The sequence below is a fragment of the Onychostruthus taczanowskii genome, unplaced genomic scaffold (assembly GCF_017590055.1).
Source record: "Onychostruthus taczanowskii isolate IOZ18803 unplaced genomic scaffold, ASM1759005v1 scaffold284, whole genome shotgun sequence".
Taxonomy (NCBI): domain Eukaryota; kingdom Metazoa; phylum Chordata; class Aves; order Passeriformes; family Passeridae; genus Onychostruthus; species Onychostruthus taczanowskii.
The window spans coordinates 7,658-26,811 of record NW_024500173.1 but is presented as its reverse complement, the minus strand read 5'-3'; the positions used below and the strand labels follow the sequence as shown (position 1 = coordinate 26,811).

Sequence of the window (19,154 nt, the reverse complement as noted above, 5' to 3'; positions counted from 1 at the left end):
GGACCAGTGGTGAACACTGTGAGCACTGGGAGGAAGCACTGGGAGCACTTGAAACTCTGTCATGTCCTCCAGTTGCCTCATTTCAGCTTTCTACTTTGAGTGGGGCTGTGTGGATCCCTGTGGTTTTAGGGTATGCCTACAAGCAGCAAGGGTTTGATTGAGAGCTGGCATTTATTGCAGAGAGGAAAATGGAGTGGGAGGTGCTGAGAGAGCTGGGGGATAGATGCTGGAGATCTCCAGATGTTGGGTTGCTGGATTTGTCCAAGTGCAGGATGCTGGGTGACAGGGATGTTGGGGATGCTGGGCCATGTAGGGGGTGCTGGGAGTGCTGGGTGTCCTGGATGTGCAGATGCTGGTGATTCTGTCTGTTGAGGGTGCCCAGGGTGCTGGGAGTGCTGAGAGGGTGCAGCTCCTGTGCTCAGATGGAGATGCTGTTCTCCGTCTCCAGCGGGTTCAGGTAGTTGTATCTCAGCTCAGCCAGGTGGTTCCTCTCCTCAATCCGGTCCCGGATCTCCTCCAGCCGCCCTTGGAAGGCGCGGATGAGCCGCCGGGGTTCCGCCTCCGTGAACCATTCCTCGGGGTACTGTCCCAGGAGCCTCTGGAGGGAGACAGCAACATGGACCGTTCAGCTTCAACCCCTTGGTGCTATTCGTGGCTTCTCTGGCACCCTGGTAGGTGTGGAGCAATGGTGGCCGTCCCCCAAGCTTGGTGACACCAAAGGTGGTGACATCCACCCTTGTGGGCACCTCTTGCAGCTCCCCAGGCCCACACAGCTGTTTGGGGGGGGCACATGGGGACTGTGGGGCCAGACTCACCCTGTCCTTGAGTTGGGAGCTGAGGAGAATGAGGGCAACCAGGATGTTAGCAGTGGTGGCCACCTCAGGAATGGTGTCGAGGAAGTGCTGGAGGAAGGCCCGGCCCTTCTCAGTGGGTGGTGGGTGGCGCATGGAGGACGGGGCATTGGGGACAAAGGCCCCCAGATCATACTGCAAGGGGAGAGATCACTGCAGAGAACATCCCCCCAAAACAGCAATGGGATGGGTGGGGACATCCTCCCAAAACAGTCAGAGGACAGGTGGGAACATTCTTTGGCACATCTCACTATGGCAAGGGAGATGGATGGGGACATCTCATATTCTGAGATCACATCTCAGCATGGCAAGGGAGATGGATGGGGACATCTCCAGTATGAAGAGGGGATGGATGGGGACATCCTTCTGGCATGGGGACCCATTGGATGGGGACACAGGGTGACGACATCCTTCCAACATGGAGATAGGATGGATGGGGACATCCTTCTGGCATGTAGAGAGGTGTGACATAGACATTGGTTCAGGATGGGGACATCCTTCCTGCACACAGAAGAGTGGGAGGGGGACATGTCCCCAGCATGGCTTGAGGACACCTGAGGATATCCTTTTGGTCCCTGGCCCATATCCCACCTGCCCATTGTTGACAGCCGCGTGCTGTGCTGAGCAGGTGAACATCACCATGGTGAGGAACTTGATGAGCTCCACCACTGTCTGCAGCGACGAGGGAATACCTGGGTGGGGATGGGACAGCCAAGAGCCTCAGAGACCTGCCTGTTCCCTACCTCCCCTGGGGACATCCTGTGGCAGCCACAGGTGTGCTACCTGAGGAGGTCCTGCCCAAGAAACCATTGGTGAAGATGTCCATCACCCAGGCCTGCAGCTCGGTGTCCCCGCTCACTGCTGCATCCCCACCATAGTAGAATGTCACAATGCCGGTGACAAAGCTGCCGTAGGGATGAGGTGATTGTCAGATCCTGGGGCATGCCAGGACCACCCTCCACCCTCCGAAACCAGTCTCACCGCTCAATGGCTTCCCAGAGGCTCATCCCATCGTCTCGGTAGTGGTAGTTGGGGACATGGGACATGCCACGGTGGCGGATGTCATCAGGGAGACACAGGGACGTGTAGGTCACCTGCTCCAGGCCTCGCTGCACCACCAGCAGCATCCCCTCATAGGTCACCCCAGAACCCTGGGAGGAGGGCCACCCATGGTTGGGGAGGGTAGGAGGTGCCAGGTTTCAGTGTACCCCAGTAACCCGTGCTGCTTCCAGGGTACAAGTACTCCAAGTACGCACCTGGTGCCCCCGGTACTCCCATATACCCCAGTGCTCTCCAGTGTCCTCCACACCATATTCTCTAATGTCTCCCAGGTCTTTCATGTTTCCCAGTGCCCCCTGGTGCCCTCAGTACACCACAGTGCTCCCCAGCAATTCCAGTACACCCAGTGTTCCCAGTACATGCCAGTAGTCTACATTGGTCCCAGTAGCACCCAGTACCCCCCAGTGTTACCAGTAGACCCCAAGGCTCCCAGGAGACCCCAGTGTCCCCAGGAGAATCCAGTACCTCCAGGAGACCCCAGGAGACACGAGCACTGCCAAGACTCCAGTGCCCTCCAGTGTCCCAGTGGACTTCAGTAGACCCCCAGTGTCCCCAGTACACCCCTGTGCCTCCCAATACCCCAGAGCATTCAGTGCCGCAGCAGAGCTCAGTGGTCTCAGTCCCCAGAGCTCACCTTGTCAATGAGGCCACCCTGGTTTATGAGGACACTGCGGGCCAAGGTGTTGATGTGCAGTGTGAAGTGAAAGTGGGGCATGAGGAGCTGAGGGAGGAACAAACACCTGGCAGGTGACCATGGACCCCTTCATAGAGCTGGGGGGCTGTCAGGTGGGGCACAACTGCCCTCAGATATGGGGGCGGGGAGCAGCAGGTGGCCCTGAGGGGGGACCTTACCTTGAAGAGGGGGTGACAGGTGGGCAGGTGGCGCAGGGTGGCAATGGCAAAGACCTCCCCAAACAGGTGGGTCCTCAGCAGGTGGGTGAGGAGCTGGTGGCTGTAGAAGTCAGCGTTGCGCACCCAGGTCTTGGCCAACAGCCAGTCCCACTCATCATCACTCGGCAGGAAGATGGGGCTGTGGGGTCCTGGTGTTTGGCTGAGCTATGGGACACCACACAGTGGTATAGGACCATTGCCACCCTCCTGATAGCAGGATTTAGGGTGGGACATCCCTACCTGGATGGCGATGGGCCGCAGGAGCCCATCGGTGCCTTGGTGAAGCAGGCAGAGTGGGGCCGCTATGTACTGCTGGCGCCCGTAAATGGTGTCGGTTGGGATGTCCTCCAGCACCTTGTAGTCCACAATGAAAATCCGACCTTCTTGCAGCTCCTTGCCCAGGTCAGTGCCACCTCCCAGTGAGCCAGCGACCATCTCTGGTGTCACTGGGAATTTGAGCGGCAGTGTGGTGCAGCGGTGGATGATGATGGGGTTGTTGCCATTGAGGAACTGGTAACCGAAGAAGTCATCTTCTTGCCAGTGCTTGGCCACGTACTCAGGGACTAAGGTGATGGTCAGACATCAGCACCCACTTACCCACCCTCCAGGCACCTTGAGTGATGCAGGGGGAAGGGCAGGGGACAACACAAAAGGCACCCACCAATGTCCCTGCCCTGTGTCCGGGAGAAGATGGTGCGCATCTCATCCAGGCTGTTCCAGGAGCTGCGTCTCAGTAGGAACCCTGACAGAAAGTGGGAGGCCCCTCTACAGGGCAGAGAGGGGACCTCAGCACACTTTTTGCCTTCTCTGGCCCCTTTCCCTGTCATCACCCAGGTCCTCCATGGCCTCAGGGCACTGCTTACTGGTAGATGAGGAAACCAGTGAAGTTGCTGGCCCTGATGCGGGAGAACTGGATGTTGGAGTCCAGCTCAAAGATGGAGTCCACGTTGAGGCAACGGGGCCAGCCCTGGGCGAAGTTCTTCCACCTGAGTGGGGGAGAAAATGGGAGCAGACATCAGCATCACTGCTGACCAGCCCACCTGGTCAAAGCAGGTCTTGTCCCCATGTCCCTGCTGTCACCGGTAAGCCTCCTGCCGTGCTGCCAGCTCCCGGCGACGATGATCCTTGAGGATCTGCAGCTTGTCATCCACCAGCTTCTTCCCTAGAAAGAAGGGGGGTGTCAAAAGTTGGACCTCTGGCCGTCAGAGGAGGATGGGGGCAGGGTAGGTCTTACCTGAGCCCTCTCGCACCTCCACCGTGGTGATCCCCTCCAGCCACTGGTAGCAGGGGAAGCGATACAGGGTGCCATTGGGGGCTGTCACCCGGACATCCTTGCAGAACCAGGCATCCTCCAGGAAGAGCCGCCACTTGTGCAGGCGGATGAGGACAATGGGGCCCAAGTCCTGCCCACAGTGCACAGACAGGCTCTTCTCCTGGAGAGGAGGAAATGCCTTCTGGGAGAGTGGGCAGATGCCCTGTGGTGGCACAAGGGACGCCAGCAGAGAAGGGGCTCAAAGCATCCCCACTTGCTTCCACTGCCTCCAGGATCCTTATCCTCCGTCATCCCCTCAAAATCCTTTTCCTCCATCCTCCCAGAACACCATTCCTCCAATCCCCCCAGGACCATTACCCACTATCCTCCCCAGATTTTTTTCCTCTAGACTCTGGAACCCCTTTCCTCCATCTCCTTCAAATCCCTTCTCACCATCCCCTTGTATTCCCAGGACAGTCCATGCAGCCCCTCATGTCCCCAGGACAGCTCTACCACCCCTCATGTCCCCAGGACAGCTCTACCACCCCTTGTGCCTTTTGTCCTTATCCCCATCCCCACCTTCCCTGGCAGGAACAAGAAGGAGACGGTGGTCTGGCGGCTCTCGCCATAGCTGCCCACCAAGGTGATGGAGATGGAGTTGTTGGTCCCAGCTTCCACCATGTCACCTGTTGCCACTGTCACCTTGTAGGTGGCCATGACAAGCTGCAGTGATGTCCCGGAGATGCTGTCAGAGAAGAGTGAGGGGCTGTGGGGTGCAAGCCTGCTGTTTTGGGTGATTTGGGTGTCGCAACCCCCATGGCCGTTGTGTGAGTGGGTGACAGGTCCTTCCTCCTCAGGGAGGTGTTATCAGATCACTGCTACTGGCCAGCATCGAGTACATCTGATCTCAACTGATGTGGCCATGGGGACATTACCCAAGCGATAGCTCTGGGGGTGGCTGTGGGGACATTACCCAAGTGATGGCCCTGGGGATGGCTGCAGGGACATTACCCAAGTGATGGCCCTGTGGGTGGCTCTGGGGACATTACCCAAGTGATGGCCCTGTGAGTGGCTGTGGGGACATTACCCAAGTGATGGCCCTGGGGATGGCTGCAGGGACATTACCCAAGTGATGGCCCTGGGGATGGCTGCAGGGACATTACCCAAGTGATGGCCCCAGGGGTGACTGTGGGCACGTTACCCAAGAAACTGTCCCATGTTCCTGGCTATGGGAACGTGACCCAAGCGATGGCCCCAGGGGTGGTGTGAGCCAAAGGAGAGGCATTCACTGTGGGCCAGGAGCTTCATGTGCCCCCACCCAGGGTCTCCTGTGTCACATTCCCAGCTGCCAGTGGCAGGCAGGAAACAGCGGCGCCAGTCGCGGGCCTGGAGGCAGCTCTGGGGACCAGGCTGCAGCGGAGCAGCTCCACCTGTGGTTCCAGCGCTGGCTCTGGGGGCACTCCTGGGGGGTGGTGAGGGGTGAGTGGGACCCCTGGCACCAGAACACCCCTGAACCGGCATTCCTGGGAATCGGAATTGCCTGAAACCGTGACCCCCATGAGCCCCACATTCCTGTGCGTCGAGACGCCCCTGCACCCCATTGCCTGGTCCTGGCACCACTCTCCATCCTCTTTCCCAGCCATCTCACCTCTCCCAGCCCCCAGCCTCTTCCTTTCCCTTGAACCTGGCACCCCGTGCCCATTCCTGCCTTTCCCAGTCCCCAAACCCTCCTTTCCTCAACACTGGCGATGCCCTGAACCCTTCTTCCCGGAAATCTCGCCTCTCCCCACCCTTATCTCCGCCTTTCCTTACCCTGGGAACCTCCCAAACTGCAATTCCCAGCAGTGGGAACCCTGAACTGCAATTCAAGAGCACCAACATGGCCTGATCCACTGTTCCATGCACAGAGCGACCCTGAACCCTCTTTCCCGGCCACCCCGTCTCTCCAGCCTCCAGACCCTCCTTTTCCTTCTTTCTGGGACCCCCTGCACCCCCATTCCTGCCCTTCTCCTTTCCTTAACACTAGGGACTGTCACAATCTGCTAGTACAAGCGGGGGTCATGATGGTTTGTTAACTGATCTCAGAGTGCAAAACACAACACAGGGGATTTCATAACTGTGTATAGGTTCAATGAAGGGTTCGGCAATTAATTTACGTTATTGTAACATCATCACCTCGTGTTACCATAAAGGGAAGGAAAACATTATTTTTGTCATCCAACACTAGTGTTATCATGGTTTATCAGGTCTTCATGTCCCTTGGAGTTCTTCTGTGAAAAAGTAAACACAACAGAATCTGCCACCAAGAGGTAGGAAATTAAAATGATGGAATTATCTGGCGTGTATTTATCCAATGCTCTTTCCCCAGAGCATCAGGGGCTACCCATGCATATTTATTCAGAGAGGATTTTAGCACAAGTGGTACTTGCCCTGTAGTAAGGGAGATCCACCAGAACAGGTTGTCCTGGGTAATGTTCTGGATTATTAGGATCATTTGGTACTCAGCACAGGAGTCAGTGTAGATACAGACAAGAGAGGAATTCTGTATCTTATGCTGGAAAACACTCCAAACAGCTATCAGCTCCCCAGCCTGAGCACTGCTTTCTCACTCAGTAATAATTTGTTAAAAACACCCCATGTCACCAGTACCCACTGGCTTCTTGTTCCGACAAATGAATTTGATCTCCCCTGGTGAGAGACACTCAAAATACGTATTCTGTCTCAGATTTGTGAGGAAGATGCCCATAGTCCTTTTTTATGAGCAGATCAAAATCCTCATCATTGATATAGTTGTATTCTGTTTTAATTAGAGGTCTCATGCTAGAACAGCAGTGTTCCCCACAATTTTTCATCAGAGCTAATTCTTTCTGAGGGTATTTTTGATTAATGTGAGGAGTTTCCTTCTCCTCTGCCCCTGCTGAGGAATCAGCATTCTGTGAATTTTTAATGTGTTCCTCTCTCTCAGAAGGCAGTCTGTAATAAATTATTTTAATTTCTTTCTTCATCTGATTGTTTTTGCAAAACTTGGTGGGTGAAGAGACAAAATCTGCCTGGGAGGTTCTGCTTAGTTACTCCAAGTTGTCCCTTCGCTTCCCAGACAGTCCAGATTCACACATGCACAAAAAACAGTTTTCCCTTTTGCACTTAGAGATCTTTCGTGAAATTCTGAAGACAGAACCCTCAGTTGAGTATGGGGGTGCTTTTCACCTAGGTGTGTGCAGTTTGCGGGAAATTCGAGTCACCCCTCTTGTGGAGTGAAACGTCCTTCCCCTGTTACAGACTACACACAACCCTGCAAACCCCTCTGTCTGTCACAATCCTGTCCGTGATGCCAATTTAATGTCACTATCTGCTCGTACAAGCGGGGGTTGTGATGGTTTGTTAACTGATCTCACAGTGAAAAAACCAACATGGAGGGGATTTCAGTATTGATCAAAACAAATGCACCTTTTATTGAGTGCCCACAGCAAATGCGATTTAAGGAAAAGGAAGGAGATAAGGGTTAGAGAGAGAAAAAGAGGGGGAGAGAAATATAGCTGCCAACGGAGGGACAAAATCCTCGTGGTCTGGCCAATAGATCCGTCTTGTCACGTTGGGGAGAATCTCAAAGTCTTGGTTAACTCAGGGGTCCATTAGAGTCCTCTGCCGAGGAGGGAACAGGTAAAAGACATGGAGAATGAGTCCGTAGAGAACAAGTACAGACAGTCTAACCTGGGGCCTATTGTTTCAGGACTGGTTTCTATGGGAAACCAGTCTTGGCCCAGCGAACACACCTCCAGGCAACGCTTGGCAAACATCCTGCTTCAGTCAGGCCAGCGCCCACGCGTCAGAATTACAGGGGTCTCAGTCTCAGTCCTTGGGAGGGGGCTTCAATTGCTGTCTGTCACGGTGCTCGTGAGGCAGATGAGGGATTTCCCGTGGGGGATCACCAAAGTTACCTCAGAAAGTTCATTTGGCCAAGAGGTGGGGAAATTCCTGGGCTGGTGTGATGGGCAGGGATCGTGAAGCAGGTGTGAGCGCGCAGAGCAGGCCGCTCCTGGCCAGTCCCTGCTGGAAGCCGTGTACCACGGCGGCACAGCCAAGAGCTGCAAACAATCCCTTGGTGAGCACCCAGCTCAGCCAGGCCACAGCTCCAGCCAGGCTCTGCAGGGTCTCTGTCCTCGCGACAGTCGTGAGGCAAATGAGGGAAATTTCAGACCATTTCTTACAGGGTCTCCCTTAGCTCCCCTCCCCAGCTGTCCTGGCTCTCCCTAACCCTGATTCACCTTTGCTTGACACCCCTTGAACCTCCCATCCTACTTCTCCCAGTCCCTGTACACCTTATTTCCGTGACCTTGGGACTGGTCTGAATCCTCATTCCTGTGCACTGGATCCATCCCCTTGCACTCCCTTCACCAACTTCTCCACACCGGCTCCTCCTGAATCCCCATATATGGCACCAGGATCCCTATCCTGCACCCTTATCCTCCACTAATACCCCCCTGCACTCCCTTTCCTGGCCATCCCATCGTCACCAGTCCCCAGTCTTCCCCTTTTCCTTGACTCTGGGACCTGGATCCTCGTTCCTGCCTTTCCTGACCTCCAGATCCCCTGTTCTTTCACACTGACGACTTCCACACCATCTATTTCCGGCTAAGCTGGGTCTCCCCACCCCATGACTCCCCTTTCCTTGAAACTGGGGAATACTGGACAGCCTTTCCTGGGCACAAGAACACCCTGGAATCCCCTCTACAAGGCCCTGCACCCCTTTGTGAGAAACAACGCTCACTTTTAAAATTTTAAAGGTCTATTAAACCTTAACAAAACACAACAAAGGACTGAATAAGGGAAAAGGACTGCACTGAAAGCATATGACTATCTCCCGTGTGCTCATCTGCAAAATGCCTGCTCCCCATTTTGTACCCCAGGGGTTTGCATCACCAACGTTGCCCCCTCCCAAAGTCTGTCAGTCAGCTCTTCTTTGCTGCCCATTGCTGGAGACTGCTTTCTTGCAGCTTGATTGCAGAGTCAGGTGTTGCCATGGCATGCCCACCCAGCAACAAGCCTTCCCTATTCCCAGCTGCCCCATAAGAGGGGCACGCGTATGTGCCTTCCCTCCACAAGTCTTTCACAACCAAGGCTGTCTGGCTTCAACAATACCGAGGGGAGGAAGGGGACCATGGGGGGAAGAGAGGATGTCTAGACAACAAATCACAATAACATAATTATACATTAATAACATATACATAATATTAATCTCTTAATTGCGAGAGCCAACTGTTGTGTTACCCATCTATAACACCCTTGAAACTGTCTTCCCCAGCAATGTGTACACCATGCACTCCCTTATCCTGCACCAATGCCCCCTGGCACCTCCTCTTTCCTCGGCTTGCTTTGGGACCCCCAGACCTCCTAAGTCCCTGCGTTCCCCCAGTTCTCCACTCCCGGCACCTCCTGGGGTGAGGCTGGGAATGTGGGAAGTGGGAATTTGGGAGAGGAATTTGGAACTGTGGAGCACCAGAATGGGGTTTCTCCTTCCCCTCCTCACCATCTTGTGCTTCTCAAAGCCAGAATCCAGCTGGAATCTCAAGGTGGTGTTGGGTCACTGTGTCTGTCGTCTCTGCCAGCATCATCATCCTAATCGGATTTGGTGCCTAGTAACACCCTGAGGGTTGGAAAGGCAGCACAGCAGCATTCTGAGGATCCCTCACCATATGTGCTGGTCCCACTTCAGGTTTTCTGTCCTTGTTCAAGCCCCACGAATTGCCAGCCCAGCCCCACAAATTCCCATCCCTGCCCCATGGATCCTCAGCACAGCCCAACGGATTCCATCCCATTCCCACAGACCCCTGTCAGAGACTGAAACATTATAATTTATGACTTAAACATTTTCATAAAGGACTTTTGCCTGTCATAGCAAAACTATTACAAAAGCTGCAGAGACGACCACCACACCCTGAGGCCTCCTGACTTAAACCCTGTGGCAGCTCACTCATGAAGAAAAGATAAAGTAACTACTCAGGGCTGGGGACATTCACAGAGCACAAGCTCAGGGCAGAGATCACAGCCCCAGGGCTACAAGCTGTCAGACTGGAACAGACCCTTGTACCACAGTGATATAAGGAACTGTCCCAGATTGCAAGACAAGATATATTCTGTTTGCCATCTGTTAGAGGGGTGGCAGTTGTCTTCTGTGAACTGGGCAGTTTTTCTTTATCTCTTCCACAACCAATCCTCCCTCCAGAGAGATATATTCTGTTAATAGGCCACTGAATGGCACTGCATGACTGAGAAGAATTACAGCATCCATTATAAGATGCTCCTCCCAGAGGGAGGAGCCAAGCATTCCTGACTGGATATGAGATCCTGGGGCAGCAAGAACAGTGTTTCTACTGGATTCCCAGAGGAGCAGCTGCCTCTTCCACTGCATCTTCAGAGGAAGACTACACCCTTCTCTACAGCATCCCTGCTCCAACAGAACCACACCTGCTACTCCAGGAGGACTGCAGCCACCATTCCAATTGGACTGCTACCAACAGCCTGACCCACAGGGTGCCAGGTTGTATTCTGACTCTGTCAGTCTTCTTTTGATTTACTGCACTGTTTATTTAATTTTTATTTTCTTCCCTAATAAAGAACTGTTATTCCTGCTCCCATATCTTTGCCTCAGAGCCCCCCTTAATTTAAAATTTATAGCAATTTGGAGAGAGGGGGTTTACATTTTCCCTTTCAGGGAAGGCTTTTGCCTTCCTTAGGAAACACCTGTCTTTTCGACCCAGGACAGGAACTTATATTTATAATTTGCTGTATAGTCAAGTATGTTAAAAACAGATAGTTCTTGCTTCATCACAAGAGGACTTTGCTTCTTTGCTACCATAAGCAAGATTTGCGTATTCATTTAAAACTGATAAGCGAGAAAAAACTGGATCTGTAGTTTGGACTATGGTCAGAAGCTTGGAAAACAACCAGCTACCCAGAGAGCATATGCAAAGACTAGGGTCATCCAAAGTGCACGCCGAGGAAGACTGCTTTTATGCCATTTACTTCATCTGACGACCCAAGACCAGCAGAAGGTAGTACTTGAACACAGAGGGATAAGAAGCTGATTACCACACGAAGAGAGGGATTTATTAACAGAGTCTGCTGTTTGGATAAGCATGCTTGGTGAAAATATTCCCTGTGTGTCCAGAGCTGTAACAAACATACCTGCTTCACAACTATTTATTAACTGGGGAGTTCTTATTCCACATGTCAAGAGGGTGGTGGGGGAAAAGGCTTTGGGTGTGTATTGGAAAAACCTCTGGCCAGAGGCACAGTGACTGCCCACCCTACACTGTGCAGAGAAGCCCAGCTGAGGTTCACAGGGTGGAGAGACCTGCAATCACTGGGAAGGGAAGTGCAGGGGGTCCCTGGTGTGAAGGAAATGAGGTCCAGGAAAGGTAGGATCTGGTGGATCTTTGCATGTTGCAAAGGACAGGGAATTGCCCCTTGAATGTGATGCAAATACAAGTTTCAGGGGCAAGCTCCAGGCAAGCTCATTGTCCTGGCACAATTCTCTGTGCAAGATGTAGCCGAGAAGCTTTCTGTTTGGATTCAGATGACGAGAGAGGCTGAACGTGGTGGTACAGTGCTTAGAAGGAAAGTGCATGGCCCAGGTCAGTTTTGGCAGCAGCAATGCTTAGGAGCACTTCCCAGCTGGCAGTGTTCTGTGCACATTTTCTGATGGCACCAGACTGGGAGGAGCTGTCACTGCCTGCAGAGAGGCTCTGCAGAGAGACCTCCCAAACAGAGATGGGCGATGTCCAGTGGTGCGGAGTTTAACAAGGGAAGGGTCAGGTTCTGCCCCTGGGATGGGCACCCCGGGCTTGGCTGTGCACAGGGGAAGGAGGGCTGCAGGGCAGCTGCAGGGAGGGGCCCGGGGGTCCTGGCCAAGGGCAGGTTGAACACGAGTCAGCAGTGGCCTGGCAGTCCAAAGTGCCACCGTTTCCTGGGGCAGCAGACCCAGCAGCTGGCCTCTGGGGATTGTCAGGCTCTGACACTGGGGTGGCCTCACCTTGAGTGACACCACAATGTGAAAAAGACATAAAGCCATTGCAGAGTGTCCCAAGGAGGTCACAAGGATGGGGAAGGATCTCAAAGGGCTCTGGGCGGAACTGCTGAGTACACTTGGTTTGTTCAGCTGGAGAAAGGGAGACTCAGGTCAGACCTCACTGAGCTCTTCAACATCTTCCCGAGGGGCAGTGCAGGGGCCAGCACCAATCTCTTCACTCGTGAGCAGGGACAGGACTCAAGGAAATGGCTGGAGCTGAGTCAGGGGAGAATAGGTTGGATATCAGGAGAAAGTTTTTCACCTAGAGGGGGGTTGAGCACTGGAACAGGGTCCCCAGGGAAGTGGTACCAGCCCCAAATCTATCTTGGGACAGGAAGCATTTGGACAATGCTCTCAGCCCATGGTGGAATTGTTGTGGTGTTCTGTGCAGGGCAGGAGTTGGACTCAATGACCCTGATGAGTCCCTTTCAACTCAGCACATTCTGTGCTGCTCTGAAATTACTTCAGCATCCAGCACTCAGCTTTCACTCCAGAATAAAGCTGTTCCAGCCTGGTGAACACAGACGTTCCACCCCTCCTAGGTACAGCACCTACAATATTCCTTAATTTCTTTGGATTAAAGAAAGAAAGAAACTGCATTTAAGTGTCACTGTAAGAATTCCATGCCCTTCCTCACTGGCTGCTTGTAAGGGGGACCATTTACAGAGCAGCTTGGCAGGGGCCATGGCTTGCCCTGGCCACGGGAGGGGACAGAACAGGCTGTGGGTGCCCTCCGTGCCCCTGTCACTCATGGGGGATGTGACAGTGATGGGGGACAGGTGACCTGGTCATGCCACCAGGAGTGCCAGGATGGGGCACAGGTGGCCAAGGAAATGCCACCAGGGGTGTTGTGACACCAGGGCACACAAGGCCATGGAGACACCACTGTGGGTATGGTGACACCAAGGGATGTGTGGTCTTGGAGGTGCCACCGCAGGTCCCGAGGTGCTCATGGAGATGCCACCAGGGGACAAGTGGCCGTGGGGTGGCAATGCCAGTGGGTGTGGCAGTGTGACAGTGACAGGCCATGTGCAGGGCCAGGCTGGGGTGGCTTCCTGCCTGCCCTGTGGGCGGCCTCACTGCTACTGAGCTGATTTGGCCGGGTCCCAGTGCTGGTGCTGCAGGGCCTGGCCCGGTGCCACTGTCAGTGCCAGTCCTTTTTCTGGAGAAAAGGAGACTCAGAGGTGACCTTATCACTCTCTTCAACTTCCTGAAGGGTGGCTGTGGTGAGCTGGGGGTCGGTCTCTTTCTCCGGGCCACAACAGATAGAACAAGAGGACACAGTCTCAAGCTGCGCCAAGGGAGATTCAGGTTAGACTTAAGGAGGATGTTTTTCACAGAAAGAGAGGTCAAATACTGGAATCATCTGCCCAGGAAAGTGGTGGAGTCACCATCCCTGAATGTGTTTAAAAAAAGACTGGATGTGGCACTTGGTGCCATGACCTAGTTGAGGTGTTAGAACATGGGTTGGACTTGATGATCTTAAAGGTCCCTTCCAACCTAGAAATTCTGTGATTCTGTGATTCTGTGAACACTGGGACAGGGACACGTGGGGTGGGAAGAGACCCTGGGGATAGGGGAGACTGGGCATCCTGGGGGGCTGTGCCAGGCCAACACCTCCCACCCCACACCCCAAAATTCATCACCCCCCACCCATCATAATCACCCCAAAAGTCATCACCCCCCGCAAACCATGACACCCAAACCATCCCCATCACCCCCCCCACCCATCATAATCACCCCAAAAGTCATCACCCCCCACCCATCACCTCAAAATTCCCCCCACCCCTCATCACCACTCTCCCAGCCCTGTGCTCCCCTCACCTGCCCCATCCTGTGCCCCCAGCGCTGCCCTGGCTCTGCTGTTGCCGTGTCACCTCCTCCTGTCCTCGGAATGCAGGTACTGCTGCAGGGGTGGCCTCGTCCCCTCGTGTCCCCCTCGTGTCCCCCTCGTGTGCCCTTGGGCGCCTTGGAGGGGGCGAAAAATGCCATTTGGAACAGGGACGCGCAGGCACTGGCCTTGGGGACACCCCTGTCGCCAGCCTGTCGGTGCCAGGGTTGCTGTAGGAGCGTTTCCAGCCCTGCAGCCGCTCCCAGCGGCGGCTCCCGGGGACCTCCCACCCCTTTCGGGGTCGCCGCCGGCCGACCCCCGGGGGCAGTCGTGGTCTCCATTTGTAGTTCTTCAGTAGGGCGGGGGGCTCGGGGGTGGTCGGGTGGGCTTCCCCCTCCATCTGTGGGTGGGAGAGTAGAGTTTGGGGGGTCTGCAGGGTAGCTGTGGGGGCGCTGGGATGAGGGGAGTCACTTTGGGGCGCCCAGGGGATAAATTTGGAAGTGGTGGGATGGGGGAAGTAATTTTGCGAGCTGGAAATGTGGGTGGCGGGATGGGGGAAATAATTTTGGGGGGTTCATGGGCTGGATTTGGGATTAGTGAGATGGAGGGAGGCATTTTGGGGGTCCCTGGGCAGGCGTGGGTGGGGTTGGGATGGGGAGAATCACTCAGGGGAGTCCAGGGGCTGGATTTGGGCGTCGTGGGGTGGGCATCCCCAACCTGGCATCCCCACTTTGAGGGGTCCCCAGTTTTTGGGGTTTTACCCCCCTGGGATACCCCTGCCCATCCAGGGGACCCAAAGTTTTGCCCACTCAGGGGGTCTCCACCCAGTGGGTGCCCACGCCAGCCCCTCGCAGCCCCCACCCCTGCCGGGGGCAGGGTGCCGGGTGATGGGTGCCCCGCCATCCCCGGCCTCGGCGCAGGCGGGACCAGAGGCGTTTCCATCGCGCCCCGGCCGCGCTTCCCCTGCGCCCTGCCATGCACCCTGGGGACCCCCCGATCCCCCCTTTGTCACCCGCTCAGCGCGGGGCGCACGGTGGCACCGCAGGACCCCCCCTCTGTGACATCCCCGAGGTGGGGATGCGCTTTTGATCACCACCACCCGCCAGTTTGTCACCAGCGCCCCAAAGCGGGGAGTGCCCCACATCCTACAAGGGGGGTGACAGCATTTTTGGCGTTCCCCCACGCCACTTCCAGCCCCGAGGATGCCGCGCGACCCCGTATGCCCCACGCTGTCCAGGCCACAGCATCCCCCGAGGGTATCTTGGGCACTTTGGGGACTGTCCCCATGCCCCCACCGCCCCGTCCCCACGGTACAGCCACTGCTGCTCCCGCGCTCGGTGCCCGTTCCTGACGCGGCTTCCCCATGTGAGCGGGCAGGAATTACAGTCACCCCGTCACCTCCTCCTCCTTCTCCGCCGCTGCCTCGGGAGGTGATGCCGCTGCTCCCGCTGGGGACGCGCTGGCGACACTCGGAGGACACCGCGGGTCGCCTCTCGAAGAGACTGCAGGGTCACGGTGGCTCCTAGAGTCCCCCTGACATGACATATGCAGGTGCCAGTTTGGGGACTGGGTGCTCGTTTTGGGGGGGGGGGCGGTTTGGGGTCTCCAGGGTGGCTTCCAAAGTCCCCTCCCATCACCCCAAAGTCATCCCCAGCCTGTGCCTCAGTTTCCCACCTTGCTCTGCAGGGACCATCTGGAGCTGATGTCCTGGAATTAGATTTATTTTGGGGGGTTTTGAGGTTGGGGCTACTGGGATGGGCTGGTGGGCCAGGGGGCTGGGTCAGGGTGTGGCTGGGCCAGTGGTCATCTGGGCTGGGAGCTGTCCAGGCTGGGGGGCTGCAGACCAGAGTCCAGCTGGGATCCATGGGTCTGGTGTTCATCTGGACCAGTGTCCAGCTGGGATCCATCAGACCAACATCTGCTGGACCAGTGTCTATCCAGACTGGGCCGGTGTCCATCTGGACTGCTCTCCAACTTCTCCTGCCTCCATCCAGCCCAGGCTCCCCGGCTGGGGCCGCTCCTCACTGCAGAGTGGACAAGACCCACGGTGAGTCCCAAGATGACCCCAAACCCCCTCCCACCAACCCCACCAGGCCACCCACCCCAAGTCCCCGTGCCACTGGTGTCCTCTGGAAGCCAGGCCAGCTCTGGATCTCCTGGAAGAGAGCATTGCCGGGGCAGTCGGTGTGGCCGAGCTGGCGGTGGCCGCGCAGGATGAAGTCCGGCTGGAGGTGGCCAAAGTGGATGGCGCAGGGCAGGAGCTCATCCCGCACCAGGGCCAGCGTGTCGGGGTCCGGCAGGGTGGCTGTGAAGTCCCCAACGATGCCAACGCCGAATCCTTGGGTGTTGTAGCCCTTGGTGTGGGCACCCACCCAGTGCCATCCCCGGCCCTCGTACAGGTACCCATCTGAGCCCACCACAAAGCTGCAAGGACATGATGGCAGTGAGGGGACAGTGGTGGGGACTGTGGGGGGACAATGGTGGGGACTGCAAAGGGACAGGGATGGGGCTAGTGGAGAGAGAGTGATGGGGACAATGCGGTGACAATGGTGGGGGCTGTGGGGGCTTATGGGGACAGAAGGGGAATTGGGAATGGGAACTGTGGGTCAACAGGGATGGGGACTGTGAGGGAACAGTGATGGGGACTGGAAAGGGACAGGGATGGGGATTGTGGGGGTTATGAGGACAGTGTGGGGACAGGGATTGGGACTGGGAGGGGACAGTGGTGGGAACCATGAAGGGACAGTGGTAGGGACTCTGGGGGGACAATGGTGGGGGCCATGGGGGGACAGTGATGGGGACTGTGAGAGGACAGTGGTGAAGTCTGTGAGGGGACAACGACATGGACTGCAGGGGGACAGTGATGGGGACCACAGGGGATGACAGTGACCATGGGGGTAGACAGGGACCATGGGGAGACAATGACCGGCCCCACAGAGGGTGGCAGGAACCAGTGGAGGTGATAGTGCCCACAGGGGTACAATGACAGGAACCAGGGGGGGTGACAGGGACTGTGGTGGGTGCCAGCTCCCCAGGGGGTGACAGGGACTGTGGTGGGTGTCAGGGACTGAAGGAGATGACGGGGACCACAGGGGATGACATGGCCTCGGGAAGGTGGGAACCAATGGAGGTGACAGTCCCCACAGAGGAACAATGACTGCTCCCAGAGGGGGTGCCAGGGCCTGTGGCAGGCGCCATCACCCCAGGGCGGTGACAGTGACCTGTAGCCAATGTCGTCCCAGCCGCGGGTGTCCTGGTGGAAGTGCTGCATGTCCCTCATGGCACGGGCACAGGCGCTGAAGGTCCGGCAGGGCCGCGATGGCTCCAGGGTGTGGTGCAGGAATACCGAGCCCAGCGGGGGCTGCAGCGCGGCCGGGGTGCCCCGGTAGGGACGGGCACCCCACAGACAGCGCGGCATGATGGCCGGGCACTCTGTGGGGACAACAGGGAGGTGTTCCCTGAGATCTTGGGGACATGGCAGAGGCCATGAGGGGACAAGGGGCTTGATGGGTCCTTGGGGACACGGTGGTGTCCACATGGGAACATGCGACTCCTTGGGGACATGGTAGAATCCACCAGGGGATGAAGGATTGACAGATCCTTGGGAACATGGCAGAGGCCATGTGGGGACATGAGGCTTGAAGGTGACACAGTAGAGTTCACCAGGGAACAAGGGGATCCTTGGAGATGTGGTGGTGTCCATGTGGGGACAAGGGGCTGGATATGTCCCCTGAGCCACTGGGGACATGGCAGAGGCCATGTGGGGACAAGGAGCTCCTTGGGGACATGGCAGAGGCCATGTGGGGACAAGGGGCTGGGTATGTCCCCTGAGCTGTTGGGGACATGGCAGAGGCTGTGTGGGGACAAGGGGCTTGACAGGTACTTGGGATCATGGCAGAGCCTGTGTGGATACACAGGGGGTGACAACGCCCATTTAGGGGGTGACAATTCCTGTTTGAGGGGTGACACCCCCGTTTAGGGGGTAACAATCCCTGTCTGGGAGATGACAACTACTGTTTAGTAGTGACAACTATGGGGGTGACGAATCCATCTGGGGGGGACAACGCCTATTTGAGCAGTGACAATCCATATTTGGGAGGTCACAATGCCCATTTGTGCAGTGGCAATCCCTGTTTAGGGGGTGACAACCCCTGTCTGGGAGGTGACAACTCCAGTTTGGGAGGTGTCATCCCCATTTACGAGATGCTGTCCCACCCGTACCCACGTAGTGCTTGCTGAACTCCTGCGACGCCCTATGAGCCACGGCTGCCACCTCCTGTGTCCCCACATCCCTCAGGAGCTCCGAGGTGGGCGACAGTGTCCTCAGCAACCCCAAAACTGCCGCCACCTCCTTCTCCAGCCGTCCCTGTCCTGCCAGTGCCCCAAAATCCCGTCGCCGGTAACTGCTGAGGGGTCTCCTCGCTTCTGAGCCATTCCCGGTCCCGTAGTAGTCCCGAAGCAGTTCAGCCACCGGGAGGGGTCCCCGGGCCAGCTGCGCCCCCAGGACCGCCCCATCCATGGCCCCGATGGCCACAGGGTCGGGGACAGGGGACGGAGGACCCCTCAAGGTGTAATTCTGGGGGTTCTCCACGTCGTCCCAGCAGCCACCGGGTCCCAACGCGGTGGAGTTGTCACCCCGCTGCGCCAGCAGGAAGGATGTCCCCAAAGCCTCGGCGATGGTGACAGCCAAGAGGGGGTCGGCGGGCAGGTTGAGGGTGGGGAGGGGTTGTCCAAACCCGCTGGATCTCAGCCCAGCCTCGATGCCGGCCAGGAGGGGACCGAGGGCCACCGTGGAGCCATCGGGGGCCAGCACCGCCCCCAGCTCCGGTGTCGCCGGGTCGTGGTGGAGGAGCTCGGTCAGGAGCTGCCACTGGCCCAGGGTGAGAGCCGGGGGACGTTCGGGGGTTCCGAGGGGCTCGCCCAGCACCGCCCGGCACACCGGAGTGCTGCAGACTCCCAGCCCCCTCCCCAAAGCCGCGGCGGTGCCGGGGGAGCCGCCCCGGGCCGGGGACTCGAGGGCGTCCAGGATGTCAACCACCGAGTCCATGTGGCGTGGGGGGACAGTTGGGGACACAGCTGGGGACACGCCTGGGGGGACAGGGGGTGGGGGGCTGGGGGGGATCTGTGGCTCTGGGGTCTCCCCCCGGCTGTGGGTCTGGGGTCTCTGTGGGTCTGGGGTCTCTCTGTGGGTCTGGGGGCTCC

At 56.8% G+C, this 19,154-nt stretch overlaps 2 protein-coding genes across 2 annotated transcripts in view; both read right to left on the bottom strand.

Annotated features, from left to right (window-relative positions):
- Positions 1 to 218: 218 nt before the first annotated feature.
- Positions 219 to 4,770, bottom strand: LOC121337727 (hydroperoxide isomerase ALOXE3-like). Its single transcript, XM_041407997.1, has 13 exons — positions 4,633 to 4,770; positions 4,036 to 4,234; positions 3,882 to 3,963; positions 3,665 to 3,787; positions 3,463 to 3,566; positions 3,042 to 3,364; positions 2,763 to 2,966; positions 2,545 to 2,631; positions 1,833 to 2,002; positions 1,635 to 1,756; positions 1,443 to 1,543; positions 816 to 986; positions 219 to 598 (listed from the first exon to the last, which is right to left on the bottom strand). Exons 1-13 carry the CDS (start codon positions 4,768 to 4,770, stop codon positions 419 to 421), a joined length of 2,004 nt encoding a protein of 667 aa, XP_041263931.1. The 3' UTR covers positions 219 to 418.
- Positions 4,771 to 11,031: 6,261 nt separating this feature from the next.
- Positions 11,032 to 19,154, bottom strand: part of LOC121337728 (N-acetylmuramoyl-L-alanine amidase-like) — a 9,023-nt gene continuing 900 nt past the window's right edge. The window contains exons 2-6 of the mRNA XM_041407998.1: positions 18,174 to 19,028; positions 17,174 to 17,384; positions 16,038 to 16,376; positions 15,351 to 15,454; positions 11,032 to 11,111 (exon numbers count right to left, since the gene is read on the bottom strand). Of these exons, the coding sequence (XP_041263932.1) occupies positions 11,032 to 11,111; positions 15,351 to 15,454; positions 16,038 to 16,376; positions 17,174 to 17,384; positions 18,174 to 19,028 (1,589 nt within the window). The remainder of the gene's footprint in view (positions 11,112 to 15,350; positions 15,455 to 16,037; positions 16,377 to 17,173; positions 17,385 to 18,173; positions 19,029 to 19,154) is intronic.

Coding starts and splice junctions, on each gene's coding strand:
- LOC121337727 (XM_041407997.1), bottom strand. CDS start 4,770: ATGGCCACCTACAAGGTGACAGTGGCAACAGGTGACATGGTGGAAGCT. Junction 2,003..2,544: donor AGGGTGGCCTCATTGACAAG/GTGAGCTCTGGG, acceptor CCCTCCTCCCAG/GGTTCTGGGGTGACCTATGA. Junction 1,544..1,634: donor CTTGGGCAGGACCTCCTCAG/GTAGCACACCTG, acceptor ATCCCCACCCAG/GTATTCCCTCGTCGCTGCAG.